Raw genomic sequence first — 18,145 nt, forward strand, 5'->3', positions numbered from 1 at the left:
TCTATTGTAATGTTGGGCAATGGTCCCTGCTTCAGCAATTATTATTATTTTTTTTAAAATTTAGATTACCCAATTATTTTTTCCAATTAAGGGGCAATTTAGCGTGACTAATCCACCTACTTTGCACATTTTTGGGGTGTGGGGGCGAAACCCATGCAGACACGAGGAGAATGTGCAAACTCCACACGGACAGTGACCCAGAGCCGGGATCGAACCTGGGACCTCAGCGCCGTGAGGCAGCTGTGCTAACCACTGCACCACCGTGCCGCCCTTGCTTCAGCAATTATGAAAGGCCCTCGTTTGCTCGCCTGTATTATTTCAAACACACCACATCGAGCCTGCTCTATCAACAGTCGAAAGGGAAGGCGGAGAAGAGCGTTCACATAAATGAACAGCTGCTCATGAAAGCGTTAGACAGAGGGGAAGACATGTCCCTTGCCCTGCTCAGCTACCGATCAGCCCCACTGGTAAATGGCCTGTCACCAGCACAGCTGTTGATGACCAGGCAGCTGCGGACAACCCTGCCCTCCATGGTAGCCCCCACAGTAGATCGAAAACTCCAGACGAAGCTCGTCCTACAGAAGCACAAACAGAAGGTGGCATATGACAGATCTGCAAGGGCACTCCAGCCTCTGTAAATAGTCAGAGTCGAGAATCCCAATGGCGGAGAGTGGACAAGACTAGCAACAGTTGTCCAGCAAGCGGGTCCACACTCGTATAGGGTGCTATCCGAGGATGGCTCATTTCTGTGCCAAAACCGAAGAGCCCTACTCGAGGTGCAGCGACCTTTTGTGCTCGAGTCTGAATACACCCCCAAGAGTGAAATGGGCGCAGCAGAGCCAGCACACCCTGGGTGATTGATGCGTCTGTGTTGGTGCGGGGGGAAGGATCGGTGATTGGTGCAGATGGGGCACGTTCACTAGCCCAGAGTGTATACAGGCAGTCGTCCACAGTGCGGCAGAAGCCTGATAGACTGAACACTTCTCTTTTTTTTTAAAGCAGAAATGTGATTGTAAATCAGGATGCTTAAAACATTTCTCCAAAGGAAGGGGGATGTGGTGATATGCGTATAGAATCATAGAATTTACAGTGCAGAAGGAGGCCATTTGGCCCATCGAGTCTGCACCAGCCCTTACAAAGAGCACCCTACTGAAGCCCACGCGTCTACCCTATCCCTGTAACCCAGTAACCCCACTTAACATTTTTTTTGGACACTAAGGGCAATTTAGCATGGCCAATCTACCTAACCTGCACATCTTTGGACTGTGGGAGGAAACCGGAGCACCCGGAGGAAACCCACGCAGACATGGGGAGAACATGCAGACTCCGCACAGACAGTGACCCAGCCGAGAATCAAACCTGGGACCCTGGAGCTGTGAAGCGACTGTGCTAACCACTATGCTACCGTGCTGCCCCGTGTATAGGCATATCTATGTATAATTGTACATAGTTGTACCAATGTATATATTTGTATATAATAGCGCCACTGTATATAGACACTGACCAATACATGTAGGGACAGCTCTGACCTCCACCAGCTGGAACCAGACTGGGACAGATATATATATATATATATATATCACAGGGCGGACGGGAGCCAGACACTTGGTAGCAGGATACACAAGAGGACATACTTCAGTAACAGAAAATGAATAGTTTGTACATAGAAATGCACAGTTACCACTGAGAATAAATACTTGCAGCAACTACATCTTTGTGTTCTATGTGTGCCTTCATCATCAAGGAAGTAATAGAATACATCAGACTGCTCTCTAGCTCCCAGACTGGAGTCCCTTTTTGGAGGGTGGGGGGGTTGTCTGTATGGGCAGGGGGGTCTGTGGAGGGGATTGCTTTAGGCAGGGGGTCCCTGTGAGGGTTCCCACTATTGCAGGGATCCCGGGCGTGGAGGGGGGGGTACCCTCAAAAGCACTCAGATGGTTTTTACCAGCGTTGTCATGTGTCGGACTACCCGATGGGCCAAGGGGGCACCCATTGCCCCCTTAGCCTACTGTGAGGTCCACCACGTGAGGTTCAGGATTGCTGAGACCACAAGTGATCCGCGTCCACTTGATTCTCGGCCGCGGGGACCGGAGAATCATGGAAGGCCGCAGCATAGGGCACCGGGCCCGCTAATGGATGTAAATGGGTCATTGAGACCCATTTGGATTTATTTACACACACACACCCTCCCCCTCCCCCCAACAGCCGGTGCGTATCGTGGCTGTGGTGATGTGCATCAATGTAAATGCATGTAGGCTAGCTAGACACTAGAGGGAGCACCAGAAACATCACACACACACACTTAACCAATAGATCAGATAGATAGGACACGACCAATAGACATTCACGATACACAAGGAGCTGACACGACCACAGGGGGGCATTACACCAACCCATATATAAAGGACACCACACACATTATCAGCCTCTTTCTAGTGGAGACGGTCAGTGAATAGAGACACAGGGTTGATTCAATATTACACCCACCACGTGGATTGCAGCAACTGGTTAGTCAGTCTGGGTAGCTATAGTAGGATTAGCAGTAGTGTCGAACCCGAGTAATAGAAGTGTAAATAGTTTAATAAACGTGTTGAAGTTATCTCCACGTCTGAACCTTTCTTTGTCAAGTGCACCACAAGGAAGCCGCTTATGTTACACCTACAACATAACACATCATGATACCAGGAGTGAACTGTTTCAATCCATATAGCCATACCTCAGCATACAGTGACAACCAGCAACGATACCCAGGCAAGATGTTCGAGATTCGGGTTCCGCAGCGGCTCCAGTGCTACGGCGATCTCCGCGAAAACTGGCGGGCATTCCGGAAAAGGTTTGAAATCTTCCTGGTAGCAGCCGAACTAGATGACCTGGCCGATCCTGAAAAAACAGAGCTTCTGCTCACCATCGCCGGTGCCAGAGCAGAGGAAATCTTTTAAAAATTCAAATTCTCCAAGGGGCAAAACAGGAGCGACTTCCAGGCAGTTCTGGACAAATTTGGCAAATATTGTGAGGAAAACACACTCCAACCAGCAAGAAAAGGTGAGAGAAGCACCAGTACTCACCACGAGGATGAGATCCCGGAGCAGAGAACAATTTTGATCGGCGGCCATCTTTCTAAAGGGACTGAACTTGCGCAGTTGCGAGATGCCGCGCATGCACAATCACGAAAATGGCCCCCGGTAAAGGAACCGCGATCTGCGCATTTGCTTCCTTTCACGCTACGTCACATGCGTCATGATGTCAAAGGCCCCGGACCACGCCTATTTAAAGGGGAAACGTCCCAAATCAAAGCAAAAATCTTTTAAAGCTGTAAAACAACCTTCTTTCACCTGGAATGACAGCACAATGCCTCAAATTGAACCAGGAAATGAAATTAACCTCCGAAGAACCCTGCAACAAGCAGTTACCTATGCCTAAACCGATGATTCCGACCTTGAATACTTCGATACCGACCTTTGCATTTTCTCTGGACCTCGCGAGCCCATGCCAGCTCCGACGCAAACAGTGATGAAATGGTCCTAGAAAACTACGACTCGGCGAACCTTTCACCTTGGGAGGCTACCCCAGTACCAAATCTGAACCGCAACTAGACATGTTGCACACTGGCGATCCCCGTATTGAATCCGACGCAGACGCGGATTCGTTCTTCGGATTTGAGGATCTTCAGCCCAGCAGATATGACATCCCAACTCCTGAGTGTAGGATGAGGCTGCGGCCAGAAACCAAGAGACAGAGAGCGGTACAAGCACCCAGAGAGCGGCCTGCTGCCACACAGAGCGTCGTCCACGCACCACTCAGGGTTCCCGAATCTACGAAAGAAGACACGCAAGACTCCACGCCGCAGTCCTTGCATGAACAAGAAGTGACTCCAGTGTCACAAGCCTCCACAGCGAGCTCGTGGACAGACTCCACAATAGAAGAAATGCAAGACTCCGACGCGCAGTCCTTGAACACACAAGACGTAAGTCCAGTGTCACAAGCCTCCGCAGCGAGCTCGTGGACAGACTCCACGATAGAAGAAACACAAGACTCCAGAGCGCAGTCCTTGCACACACAAGACGTGACTCCAGTGTCACAAGCCTCCGCAGTGAGCTCATGGACAGCCTCCACGATAGAAGCAACACAGGACTCCAGAGCGCAGTCCTTGCAGGAACAAGACCATGAGGGTCTAGCAACCTCCTCTGACCAACTAGCAGCTGATGATGCAAGTCTGCCATGCTCAAGTAAACAGCAAGAAGGCTATGACAGTCTACCACTCTCCAGTGCACAGCAGGACGACCATGACGGTCTATCATGCTACAGTGAAGAACAAAGCGATGATGACAGTCCAAGCCCAAATGAAGGACAGCAGCAAGACAATGACAGTCCACCCACATTGTTTGCACCACCAGATGAAGACTGACAATTTACCCAACCCAGGTGAACAACAAGCAGCTACTGAGGCTCTACCCACGGTATGTGAGATGAGTGACGACAGCATCCCACTTCGCATGCAAGATGTGCAAAGTGACAGATCTCGGCTAGTGTGTACAGAGGCACTCGATGATCACTGTGAGACCACTGGTGACTCCGATGACACCATGACACTTCCTCATTTGCTCGAACCTCTCCACAGGTCAATGCATTCCTGCATGTTCCGACTCCAGACATGCAGCTTCAAGAAATCTCAGCTGACTACAGTGAACCTGATAAGACTCCGGACGGGGAGCATCAACAAACCAACACTGACTCAGTTAAAACAGACAAGACTCCAGATGGGGAGCAACCAAACGTCGACTCTGATTCACGTAAGCCGGACTTTACTCCAGACAGGGAGTGCCGCAACCTCAGTGATGGCACGCTCAGGGTGACAGCAGATGCCACAACGACAGGAGATGGATCACTTAACAATTACACTGGGTCAGTAATAACAAGCAGCGGCTACAGTCCAAGAGGAATACACCAATATTCACCACAGCCATATCCACACATTTTTTCCACACCAGCAGTGCAGCCAATGACAGCTCATGCTGGACAAACCCAGTATTCAGGCATGCAGCAGCCAGCAGTCTATGCAGCATATTCTCAAACAGGCCAGCACTACGGATTGCCCACTAATGGAATCTAGACCGAAGGAGGACGACCGCAAGCGCAATCTGCACTACAGACTGGATGCCTTAGTTACAGCCCAGGATTTGCTGCACCCCAGCCTGGCCAGACGGCATATATTCCTATCAGATGCAGGGTTCTAGTTTCACATCATCCCCAGGTATTTATGCGAGCAGCAATTCTGTTTCCAATTCGACAAGCTTCAACAGTTCTCACCAGGATCACCCTTCCTGCACAGCACGTGGCCAGAACCAGTATGTGCAGTCTTATCCAACTTCAACATATGGCACATCCATGACCTCGAATGATACATTTGATGGTACCTCTTCAACGTCAACACCTTATCAGGTACAAGATACCATCCGACAGCATCATCACAAACATCGAGAAAAAAAAAGACTCCAAATCAGACAGCGAAGTGATTTGACCACTTCTTGGTTCCTGTGGCACAGGGACGTTGATGGCGTTCATAACCAAGAAAGACATTTGACCATGATGATTGATGGTTTTTGGACTCACACGAATGATTTGGACTTATTGTTTAATCACTGTTCCCATGACTTGTATATACCTTACCTTATCTACCTGTTCTTTGTTCAATTTTCTCAAAGTGTGCAGAAAATATGTAACATATAAAAAAGGGGGGGTTGTGGTGATGTGCATCAATGTAAATGCACGTAGGCTAGCTAGGCACGAGGGAGCACCAGAAACATCACACACACACACTTAGGGCAGCACGGTAGCATAGCGGTTAGCGCAATTGCTTCACAGCTCCAGGGTCCCAGGTTCGATTCCCAGCTGGGTCACTGTCTGTGCGGAGTCTGCACGTTCTCCCCGTGTGTGCGTGGGTTTCCTCCGGGTGCTCCGGTTTCCTCCCACAGTCCAAAGATGTGCAGGTTAGGTGGATTGGCCGTGATAAATTGCCCTTAGTGTCCAAAATTGCCCTTAGCGTTGGTTGAGTGGGGTTACTGGGTTATGGGGATAGGGTGGTGTGGGCTTGGGTGGGGTGCTCTTTCCAAGAGCCGGTGCAGACTCGATGGGCCGAATGGCCTCCTTCTGCACTGTAAATTCTATGATCTATGAACCAATAGATCAGATAGATAGGACACGACCAATGGACATTCACGATACACGCGGAGGTGACACGACCACAGGGGGGCATTACACCAACCCATCTATAAAGGACACCACACACATGATCTGCCTCTTTCCAGTGGAGACAGTCAGTGAGTACAGACACAGGGTTGATTCAATATTACACCCACCGCGTGGATTACAGCAACTGGTTAGTCAGTCTGGGTAGCTATAGTAGGATTAGCAGTAGTGTCGAACCCGAGGAATAGAAGTGTAAATAGTTTAATAAACGTGTTGAAGTTATCTCCACGTCTGACCCTTTGTCAAGTGCACCACAAGGAAGCCGCTTATGTTACACCTACAACATAACAAATCAGTGTACCTCCTTCACAACGCCAGCAGGGGGCACAACGACAGCAGGGAGTTCAGACACCGATCCTAATTTTCATATGATGCCCGATTCTTCGGCTTATCGGAAACACATTCCGGATGTCCCAGACGGAGAATCCTGCCAAGGTTTGGCACAGCATTAAGCATGAATTTCAAAATAAAGTTGCTGTCTGAAGAAAAGGAACAACTTTCTGAGAAAAAATATAGCAATGGCAAAGCAACAAAATTGATCGTCAAGAAAGAGTAATTAATAAAGATCACTTTGGGTGGGATTATCCGGTATCCGGCAGGCGGGCGGTACCGGCACCAAAGAGTGGCGAGAATCACTCCGGCGTCGGGCCGCCTGGAAGGTGCGGATTCCGCACCTTCGGGGGCTAGGCTGGTGCGGAGTGATTAGCGCCGAAGGGCCTCCGCTGGCCGGCGCGAGTTGGCGCATGCGCAGGAGCGCCACTGTGTTCGCAGAACCGCTGACGTGATTCCTGTGCACGCGCAGGGGGTTTCTTCCCCGCGCAGGCCATGGCGGAGCTTTACACAGGCCGGCGCGGAGGGAAAGAGTTCCCCCGCCGCACAGGCCCACCCTCAGATCGGTGGGCCCCGATCGCGGGCCAGGCCACTGTGGGGGCCCGCCCGGAGCCAGATCCCCCGCACCCCCCCCCGAGCATGCCGCTCGCAGAGCCAGGTCCCACCGGTACAAACCTTGTGCAAATTTACATCGGCGGGACTGGCCGAAAACGGGCAGCCGCTCAGCTCATTGTGGAGCGGAGAATCGCTGGGAGGGGGGTGGGGCGCTGCCAACGGCCCCCGACCGGCGTGGCACGATTCCCGTCCCAGCCCAAAAAACAGCGCCGGAGAATTCGGCAGCCGGTGACGGGGCAGGATTCACGCTGCCCCCCGGGCCATTCTCCGGCCCGGGTGTGGGGGGGTGGGGGGTGGGGGGGGGGGTCTGAGAATCCCGCTCTTTGTGAGTGGGACAGAATCTGCTTGTCTGGCTCACTCCCAACCTCTTGATGCTCCCTCACAAACCCTCACCCACTGTGTGAGTGGGTTTATTGTGCGTTGGTGTGTGGAGGTGAGTGGGATTCCTGCTGTGTGTGAGCCAGGCTCACACACACACTGCTACACTCACTCACTCAATCTCTCTCTCCCCCACACTCACTCACTCCCTCTCCCACACTCACTCACCCATACTCTCTCAGTCACTCTCCCACACTCACTCACTCAATCTACCACTCTCTCGCTCTCTTCCCCACACTCACTCTCTCCCTCACATTCACTCTCCCTCACACTCACTCACTCTCTCCCTCACACTCACTCACTCTCTCCCTCACACTCACTCACTCTCTCCTTCACTCACTCACTCTCAACCCACACTCACTCTCACCCCACACTCACTCACTCTGTCCCTCACACTCACTCACACCCACTCACTCTCCCCCAAAATCACTCACACTCACTCTCTCCCTCACACTCACTCACTCTCTCCCTCACACTCATCACTCTCTCCCCCACTCACTCACTCTGAGCCTCACACACTCTCACTCACTCACTCCCTCACTCACACCTCACACTCACTCTCTCACTCTCACTCTCTCCCCCACACACTCACTCTCTCACTCACACACTCTCACTCACTCACACTCACTCTCAAACTCACTCACTCACTCTCTCCCTAACTCACTCACTCTCTCCCTCACTCACCCACTCTCTCCATCACACTCACACTCTCCGCCAAAATCACTTACACTCCCCCTCACACTCACTCACTCTCTCCCTCACACTCATTCACTCTCCCACACTCACTCAGTCTCTCCCTCACACTCACTCACTCTCTCCCCACTCTCACTCACTTTCCCTCACACTCACTCACTCTCCCTCACACTCAGCTCTCTCTCATGGCGCTCTCTGTCTTTCACGGTGCTCTCTATCTGTTTCTCAAACACGCTCTCTTTCTCTCTTACGCGCTCTCTCTCTCACGCACTCTCTGTCTCTCACGCACTCTGTCTCTCTCACGTGCTCTCTGTCTCTCTCACGTGCTCTCTGTCTCACTCACGTGCTCTCTGTCTCTCTCATGTGCTCTCTGTCTCACTCACGTGCTCTCTGTCTCTCTCACGTGCTCTCTGTCTCACTCACGTGCTCTCTGTCTCTCTCACGCGCTCTCTGTCTCTCTCACGCGCTCTCTGTCTCTCTCACACGCTCTCTGTCTCTCTCTTGTGTTCTCACTTCCTTGCAACCTCTCTCTCTCCCCTCTCGCTAATACCTCATTTTCCGGAGCTCATTGGCTGTCGCCTGTGTTGCCTCTCCTCCAATCACAGACTGCCGCTCTCATACATTTGCTGCTGATCGGCTCATTCATGATACCTGGGAACACCACCACCTGGAGGTTCCCCTCCAAGTCACTCACTATCCTGACTTGGAAATATATCGCCATTCCTTCACTGCCGCTGGGTCTAAATCCTGGAACTCCCTCCCTAACAGCACTGTGGGTGTACCTACACCACATGGACTGCAGCGGTTCAAGAAGTCAGCTCACCGCCACCTCCTCAAGGGCAATTGGAAATGGGCAACAAATGCTGGCCTAGCGAGTGACACACACGTCCATGAACGAATTTTAAAAAGTCTTAAAGGAGAGTGAGTGAGATCGGAGGTTTGGAGGCACGGGGGGGGGGTGGGACATCCCAGAGTTTAGGGCTATAAACATGGTTGCCAGTGATGGTGCAATGGGAGTCTGAAGGGAGGGGGGGCATAAGAGGATGCAATTGCTTATCTAACTTCACCTTAAATGGATCGGTTCTTCATCTTAACTACTCCCTGTTGTTGCAAATTTCACTTTCTCACCATTGTGGGGAAAGAAGTTTCCCCTGAATTCCCCATTAGACAGATTCGTACCTATCAGATATTGATGATGTTCTGATCCTGATATCCTGACTTCAACGACATCCACCCTATCAAACCTTTTCCTAATCTTGAAGGCCACAATCAGATTACCCCTCGAAACTTGTTTCTGCATAGAAACATTTCTAAAACTATTTACCTCGGGAATTTTTGTGTGCCTTGCATATCATCCTGATTGAAAATGCTCAAGACAGTCATTGATTGTTCCCTACAATTTATTTGTGGCGTTTCAGGAATACGTTAAACAGTATCTCATTGTCAAACTTTTATTAGCTCAGTTGGCTGGATGGCTGGTTTGTGATGCAGAGAGACACCAGCAGCGTGGGTTCAATTCCCGTACCGGCTGAGGTTATCTCCGCCTTCTCAACCTTGCCCCTTGCCTGAGGTGTGGTGACCCTCAGGTTAAATCACCACCATTCGGCTCACAACTAGGAGAGCAGCCTATGGTCCTCGGGAGACTGTGGAGACATATACATAGCTTCCTGTTTTTACATATTCCAAATTTTGTAAGCTTAATATCTTCTTGCTTCACTGCACATTGTGGATTTCTAAAGTTGCTGAGTTTATTGAAGAAGTTTTGGTGTTGCAGTAATCTACCAGATTATTGATTCAGATTACTGTTCCCTCACTGCCGCTTGGTCAACATCCTAGAACTCCCTCCCTAACAGCACAGTGGGTGTACCTACAACTCCGGGACTGTAGCGGTTCAAGAAGGTAGCTCACCATCACCTTCTGAAGGGCAACTACGGATGGGCAATAAATGCTGGGCGAGGCAGAGACGTTCACATCCCGTAGATTAATAAATAATTAAAACTCACGGAATTACCCCATCGCACCCAGCACTTGTAAATATTCTGACAGAAAATACTGGATAATCTCAGCAGGTCTGACAGCACCTGTGGAGCTAACGTTCTGAGTCTGGATGACTCTTTGTCAAAGCTAGAGAGGGGCAGCACGGTAGCATTGTGGATAGCACAACTGCTTCACAGCTCCAGGGTCCCAGGTTCGATTCCCCGCTTGGAAGGTCTGGGTCCCGCTTGCGAATGGACCTCGATCTGGCCCTACTGTGCCACCCTCTTCCCCCCCCCCCCCCCCCTCCCCCCTCCCACCACAACAGTATAAATCTGATCCTATCTCCAGTGTGAAGTTTGCTCTTTCTCCCCGTGTTTACGTGGGTTTCCTCCGGATGCTCTGGTTTCCTCCCACCGTCGAAAGACGTGCAGATTAGGTGGATTGGCCATGCTAAATTACCCTTAGTGACCAAAACGGTTAGGAGGGGTTAGTGGGTTACGTAGATGTGGTGGAAGTCAGGGCTTAAGTGGGTCTGTGCAGACTCGATGGGCCGAATGGCCGCCTTCTGCACTGTATGTTCTATGTTCTTTGTTCTAAGTGTTCTCCAGCTTTGACAACCATCCAGATTCAAAAGGTCAGCTCCCCTCTATCTCCACAGATACTGTCAGACCTGCTGAGATTGTCCAGTATTTTCTGTTTCAGATTCCAGCATCCGCAGCAACTTGCTTGAAGATGGGTGAATATTCTGACTCCTGACTAGCAAACCGGAGTTCTGAACCAGCGGGCAATCACAAACACACTTGGTTTGTTAAGTGTATGCCATTGTACATTGAGAGTGTATCCTCCCTGTAAAGGCTCGGGAATTAGTTTTGTTGTGATGGGTTTTTAATGTTGTTTCCTCATTTCTGTCTTGCAGCCTTATTAACGGGTTCACTCAAATGGCCCAGTTCAGCCCGGCAGCTGCCCAGCAATCTGAGACTTCTTCAGAACCCGCTGATTTCGGGCTTTAACCCAGAGGGTATCTACGTCTAGCTATGTACCTCGCACCTGCGAAGCCATCTGGTGAGGTTCAGAGGGAAGCTTAACTCCCTCACTTTCTGCAAAAGACTTGCCGGTGATGGCTAACCACTTGTTTCAGTGAGTTTGTTGTTGATGTGCCTTGTACAGTGGCAGCCTGCACTACTTGAGCCATGTAACGACCAAACCAGCCATGCTGGGGCGGGGGAGGGGGGTTAACTTTTGGAAATGCAATGGTTGTCAAACAGCAGCAAGAACGTCAGTGCAAAAACCTCCCGGGAGCAGCCGGGTGACACCATGACTCGTCCACCTGTGGAATCTTCCAAAGGCAAACTTGTTCACTTTTTTGATCCAATTTCAAACAGTACCATGTAAGCCTTGGACACCGAATGCTGCCAGGCCCATCATCCTCTTTGATCCAGCAACTCTCCATCCGAGATCTGTTTAAAATTCGTGATCCTACCCCAACTTATTTCCACCTCAAACGGAGGAAGTTGCTCAGAAGTAAAGGGTAAATACTCCTGCCAGTATTTGAAGATTGGATCTGATATCCACTCCCTCCCCCATCCTGCCACGCTTCACCTGTCTGCTGTGTGGTTACTGTCTGTTCTTTTTTTAATTCTTCCTTTTTGTGCACTGCGGAATAATGATGGAAATGTCAAGAACTTTAAAAGAAAACACACTGGGGGGGTATTTACACCTATGCTCTCGATCCAAAATGCTAAATGTCCAACCTCGTCGAAAACGTTTGCAAGTGCTGGCTCTTGAATCTGTAGCTTGCGTTCTTGCGCCGTGTCTATTGAGACTTGTAAACAAGGGCAGACTGCTCCACAAACCCTGCTGTGGATTGTTTCAACACACTGCCTGGTGATTGGCTCTGCCACCGCAGGCGTTCTGTCTGCGGACAACAGAAATGGGTTGACGTGAAAAGTGAGTTCTGCTGCGGACCCCCGATAAGTGAGCACGTTAAAGCTTTTTGATCTGGATCCCAGCTTGCAATGCTGGCAGAAGGTTCAGCAAACATAGCCCGGCGCCCACAGAACCATGCTCATTATTAAAAAGGATCTGCATTATTGATGAACAGGAATGTACATTTTACATATTTCGGTGAGTCTGAAGTGAATCATGACTGCCTGATCGGGGGAATTATTTTACTGGCTAAGGCGAAGGAGACGCGCCTGATTCCAGCTGTATTATTATAACAGTAAGCAAAATATTTAGATTGTATTTTTGGCTCCCCTTCAGTGTATATTGGTATGTACAATTAATATAAGATTCTGTTTAATGATTCTTTTATATTATGCCAAGTGATCAAAATGGAAAAATGCACATAGAACATGTGATATTTTGTGTCAATATTTGGGAAGGTGATAGCTAATGCTGTCAGAACAATCATTCTGTAAATCCTATTTATTAAGTATTGTTGCTCTGAATTATACAAAAGACTGGTGTCACTCTATATAATTTCAACGGCAAGCTTGCAATTATCGCTAAATCAATGCAAAGTGTTAATATTTCAGTATTATAAGGTGCAAAGAAATGTACTGTAAAACACAATCAATTTTTTATCATATTTTCTTTACTCATTTCATCGCTTTAAATTGCAACATTGTGAATTTTTAGCTGCATTCTTCTGAACTGTAACATTCTGCTAATGTGAACTGCAGAATAGAATAAACTTCATGTTCATTGAATGATATTTGAATACTGTGTAATTGTGTTAAGTCAGTCACACATTAAATCTACATATCATATTTAATATATACATTATAGTGTCCTCGGCCCTAACGTCTTCGGCTGTTTCATCAATAACCTTCCTTCCATCATAAGGTCAGAAGTGCGGATGTTTGTGGATGATTGCACAATGTTCAGCACCATTCGCGACTCCTCAGATAATGAAGCAGCCCATGTCCAAATGGAGCAAGACCTGGACAATATCCAGACTTGGGCTGACAAGTGACATTCGCCAGGCAATGACCATCCCCAACAAGAGAGAATCTAATCATCGCCCCTTGAAATTCAACAGCATTGCCATCGCTGAATCCCCCACTATCTACATCCAGGAGTTACTATTGACCAGAAACCTCCTGATTCCCCAAAACCTGTCCTCAAGGCACAAGTGATGGAATACTCTCCACTTGCCAGGATGAGTGCAACTCCAGTAAGAAGCTCAACGCATCCAGGACAAAGCTTTCCACTTGATTGCCACTCCATCCACAAACACTCCCTCCATCATTGACACACAGTAGCAGCCGTATGTACCATCTATGTATGTACCAGCTATGTACCATCTACAAGATGCACTGCAGGAACTCACCAAGAACTCATTCAAACCCACGACCACTACCATCTTGAAGGACAAGGGCAACAGATACCACCACCTCCAAGACCCCCTCCCAAGTCACTCACCACCCTGACTTGGAAATATATCAGTCGTTTCTTCACTGTCGCTGCGTCAAAATCCTGGAACTACCTCCCTAACAGCACAGTGGGTGTACCTATGGACTGCAGTGATTCAAGAAGGCAGCTCACCATCATCTTCTCGAGGGCAATAAATGTTGGATTAGCCAGCAATGCTGATATCCTATAACTGAATTTAAAAAACAACGAGAAGGTCACATGTTTTTTTGATTGGTTTAAATAATTGGTTAAGCATTTTAAATGCTGCAACATTCAACAGATGGGAAGAGCTATCAGTATCCATCACAATAGAAGAACCTGCTAGGATAGTGCACTGCTCTATGCATTTATCTTTCAGTGTATACCTTTTTTTCTTCATTCATGGAATTGGGTGTCGCTGGCAAGGGCAGCATTTGTTGCCCATTTCTAATTTCCCTTGAACTGAGAACAATTAAGAGTCAACCACATTGCTGTGGGTCTGGAGTCACATGTAGGCCAGACCAGGTAAGGACGGCAGATTTCCTTCGCTAAAGGACATTAGTGAACCAGATGGGTTTTTATGACAATCGATGATAGTTTCATGGTCGCCATCACTGAGACTAGCGTTCATTTCCAGATTTTATCAATTGAATTTAAATTCACCGTCTGCTGTGGTGGGATTTGAACCCATGCCCCAGATCAATAGCCTGGGCCTCTGGATTACTAGTCTAGCGACATCACAACAATATCCCTCTCCCACTCCCCACAAAATAATTCCGAGAACTGGAGTTCAAGTCCCATTGTGGCAGCTTGACAATTTGAACAAGGCTGCGAAGAAAAAGCTGGAAATAAAATTGTTCTTAAAATCACAAAAACACAAGAAATAAGAGGAGACATTTGGCCCGTCGAGCCTGTCCTGCCATTCAATATGATCATGGCTGAACAACTCCATTCTCCCCCCCTCCCCGAGTGACTAAGGGCGAGATTCACCAGCCTCGCCACGCCCAAATTGGTTTAACGGAGTTTCGCGATACGTTGCGGTCTGGATCGCGCTCTCACTGGGTGAGATCCAGATATGCATATTTAAATGATCCATAAGGCATTCGCTGGATTCGCCCGGGGCCTGGGAATCACCCGGGGCCTGGGAATCACCGGCTGCGCCTGGAAGACCTTGCCAGGGTGCAAGTTAAAGTTGCCTCAGGCTGTGGGAGAATGGAGTGCTGTTCAGCTTCTGCATTGATCATTTATTGCCAGGGACCTGCATTTAACTGTTGTTTAACAAATGATCCAACCAACATCAGGGCGGATGGTGAGTGCTGATATTTAACCAGGCTCTGAGAAAAAACATGGAATTTTGCGAGCAAACTGGTTCTGGGGCCTTCCAGCCAGCAAATGCAAGAAAACAAAAGCATTGTGTCATAGAATCATAGAATTTACAGTGCAGAAGGAGGCTATTCGGCCCATCGAGTCTGCACCGACCCTTGGAAAGAGCACCCTACCTAAGCCCACACCCCCACCCTATCCCTGTAATGCAGTAACTCCACCCAACCCAACTGTAATGTGCTGTGTGTCAGCACATTACTCCTCCTGGAATCTGGCAGCTATCAGATTGTCATGGCCATGTCTGCTGTGTTGTACCCCTGATATGGCCTCTTCATGTTGTTGAGACATCCTGGGGTAGTGAAATGAAATGAAGTTACTGTGAAAAGCCCCTAGTCGCCACATTCCGGCACCTGTTCGGTGAGGCTGGTACGGGAATTGAACCCACGCTGCTGGCCTGCCTTGGTCTGCTTTAAAAGCCAGCTATTTAGCCCTATGCTAAACCAGCTCCTCGTGCATGGTCAAGTCCAGCCCCACAGACCCCAGAGTCCCAACATAAGTGAATTAACTAATAATTCATGTTTTCCAAAGATCTTTGACTGCTCCAGTGAGTTACTGACACCAGATTTATAGGTAAAACATTAACAAACTGTTTATTAATAAAAAGAGGAAAATATGTATTATATAAAGAAATAACAGGATAACGGTCTATCAGACTACCTGATCCCAAAACCCTGTCTCACCCTCTACCCATACTCACACATGACACACGCAGGGCAAGGGTTGGTGAGGAATAAAAAAAACAGGATTAAAAAGTAGGTTTGAGATGAGTTTTCACTGCTGTGGTTGCAGCCTCAGGGAAATAAATTTACTCAAGAGGTTCAGGTTGGTGTAATTCCATCCCTCAACACCAGATGGCATTTTCACCTAAATATTCCGGGTCGGTGCGAGTCTGCTCTTTGGCCACCAGATGGAGCTAGGTACAGGGTGTTCAGATTGGTGCAATTCTCATCCCCAACCACCAGATGGTGCTATACACAGGATGCTCAGATCAGTGCATTTCTGCCTCTCTACCACCAGGTGGAGCTTTCACTTCCCTGTGAGATCATTACAGCCTGCCTGAGTAAACTCAGTAAGAAGTCTTACAACACCAGGTTAAAGTCCAACAGGTTTGTTTCAAATCCCTAGCTTTCGGAGCACAGCTCCTTCCTCAGGTGAATGAGGAATCTGAGTAAACTCCGGTTTTATTTCCTTTGTCTGAACTCTACTCCAGAATGCTGGCCATGCTTTGAGGAATGTTCTCAGTTTAAGTTTCAATCTTGAGCTTTTCCCAGCCCCTGACACACAGTTTGAAGGTTACAGACCTGTGGGAAAATGACTTGCACTTTCACATTCAAGATCTCTTTCCCAGTTCTGATTGTGACATATAAATGCACAGCATGTGAAGAGTTAATGTTATGTTAAGCTTAGCCACAAGAGGGAGCTAAGGAACAGTACTATAAGTTGCACTGGCTCTTAAGCTAAGGGGAGGAGATTAGACTGGAGCTGAAGAAGATCAGATTCATAATGTATTGCAGAGTTAGTTAAGATATAATAGTTATCATTAGTAGATAGAGATAGTGTTAGTGAGTGTAGTTTAATCTTACATGTATGTTTGCTATTCAGAATAAGAGTCAAACTCAAATTTAGTAGTGTTAATAAAATTAGTTTAGTTCTTCAAAAGAGCTTTGTGTATCTTTGTGATCACTACACCTTCCATCCTGGAAACCCCTCACAAATACCACCACACTGATGGCTGTCTGAGCCCCTTTAAACCAGGAAGTCTTCACAGATTTGGCAAAATGCCTCTTAAAATCATCTGGCAGAGAGAGAAGGAGATTGATTCTCCAAAGTCCTTACACACCGGATTTCCTCACGGAACAGAACAAGAGATAGAACTCTCCAGAAGGCCCGTCTTCTTTCCTGAAACTTTCTGACCGGCTTCACCCATCACAGGCAACGATAGAAGCTGGCTGAAAATTCTACATCCACCGATTGGCTGCTTGTCAAGTCTATCAAACGACATCACAGGTTCTGCCACAGAATCTAAAGGGGACATTGTGGCCTGGCCCAACAGGACAGGGGTGTTCCAGCTCTATCTAAAACCTGTAGTTTAACAGAAATCCCAACGGGTGCAGTGATGTTGTAGCAGCAAACCAGGAGACTGTAGATCAAAGCAGGCAGCAGGACAGGGATAAAAAGGGGGACACAGGGCAGACAAAAGGTTTTACAGCAATGTCCTAACAACGTAGCTCATGAACAGCCTGACCCTCGGCAAATCCAATCCCATCAATATTCTCCTCATCCGAGAAGACATCTTGCTCCTCCACCTCTCGTTGAGACAGGGCAACCACCCCTCCCCCCATTTTGGCACAGCAAACAATGATGACCCTGGACACTCTTTGTGGTGAGTATTGCAAAACCCTGCCTGAGCGGTCCAAACATCTGAAACACATTTTCAGGAAGCCTATTATCTGTTATTTAATGGACCTACTGGAGGCATGCGCAGAGTTGCAGCTCTCACTCTGAATGGTGATCTTCTAGACGTATCCCTTGTCCCCGAGGAGCCAGGCCTGCAATCGGCGAGGTCCTTCAAAGATCTGTGGCACCTGCGAGTAGTTCAAAATGTAAGAGTTGTGAGAACCCCCTGGGCACTGAGCACACACATGCAGGGTGTGCTTTCTGTCATCACAAATTAGCTGGGCATTCAGAGAGTAAAATCCTTGGAGACAGATGAATCTCACAAGCTGCTGCCAGGGAGCTTTCAAGGCCGCATATGTGCAGTTGATGGTGCCCTGCAGTTATCGGAGACCAGGTATCGCTGTGAGTCCCACTCGAGCAGCCTCGCATCCATGCAGAACTGGACATGCTGGTGCGCTCCCGAGAGCGGAGGCCCTGTGACATCCCATATCGCCGATTCGGAGATTCCACACAGGTCCCCAATGTCAAAAAAGGTTCAGTGCAGCAACGACCTTCAATACCACTGGCAGGCAATGCCCTCTAAGTGTTTATGCCTGCAGCTCATCCTGGGGAAGCTGGCAAATGAGAGCTATCACATCCCAGGTGAAGTGAAGGAAAATATTTTGCTTATTTCCATATGACCACTGCCTGCGATATACCTGTGCTTGACGTTGCATTTGCTCCTCCTCAG

At 48.5% G+C, this 18,145-nt stretch overlaps 1 protein-coding gene across 6 annotated transcripts in view; it reads left to right on the forward strand.

Moving 5' to 3' along the window:
* The window catches only part of rassf8b (Ras association domain family member 8b), a 206,342-nt gene extending 193,387 nt beyond the window's left edge, over nucleotides 1-12,955 (forward strand). For all 6 annotated transcript variants that reach the window (XM_072471846.1, XM_072471844.1, XM_072471847.1 and 3 more), the window contains one exon: nucleotides 11,156-12,955. In XM_072471846.1, coding sequence (XP_072327947.1) covers nucleotides 11,156-11,271 — 116 coding nt within the window. In that variant the 3' untranslated portion in view covers nucleotides 11,272-12,955. The remainder of the gene's footprint in view (nucleotides 1-11,155) is intronic.
* The last annotated feature ends 5,190 nt before the right edge of the window (nucleotides 12,956-18,145 follow it).

This window comes from Scyliorhinus torazame, chromosome 13, assembly GCF_047496885.1.
Source record: "Scyliorhinus torazame isolate Kashiwa2021f chromosome 13, sScyTor2.1, whole genome shotgun sequence".
NCBI lineage: Eukaryota > Metazoa > Chordata > Chondrichthyes > Carcharhiniformes > Scyliorhinidae > Scyliorhinus > Scyliorhinus torazame.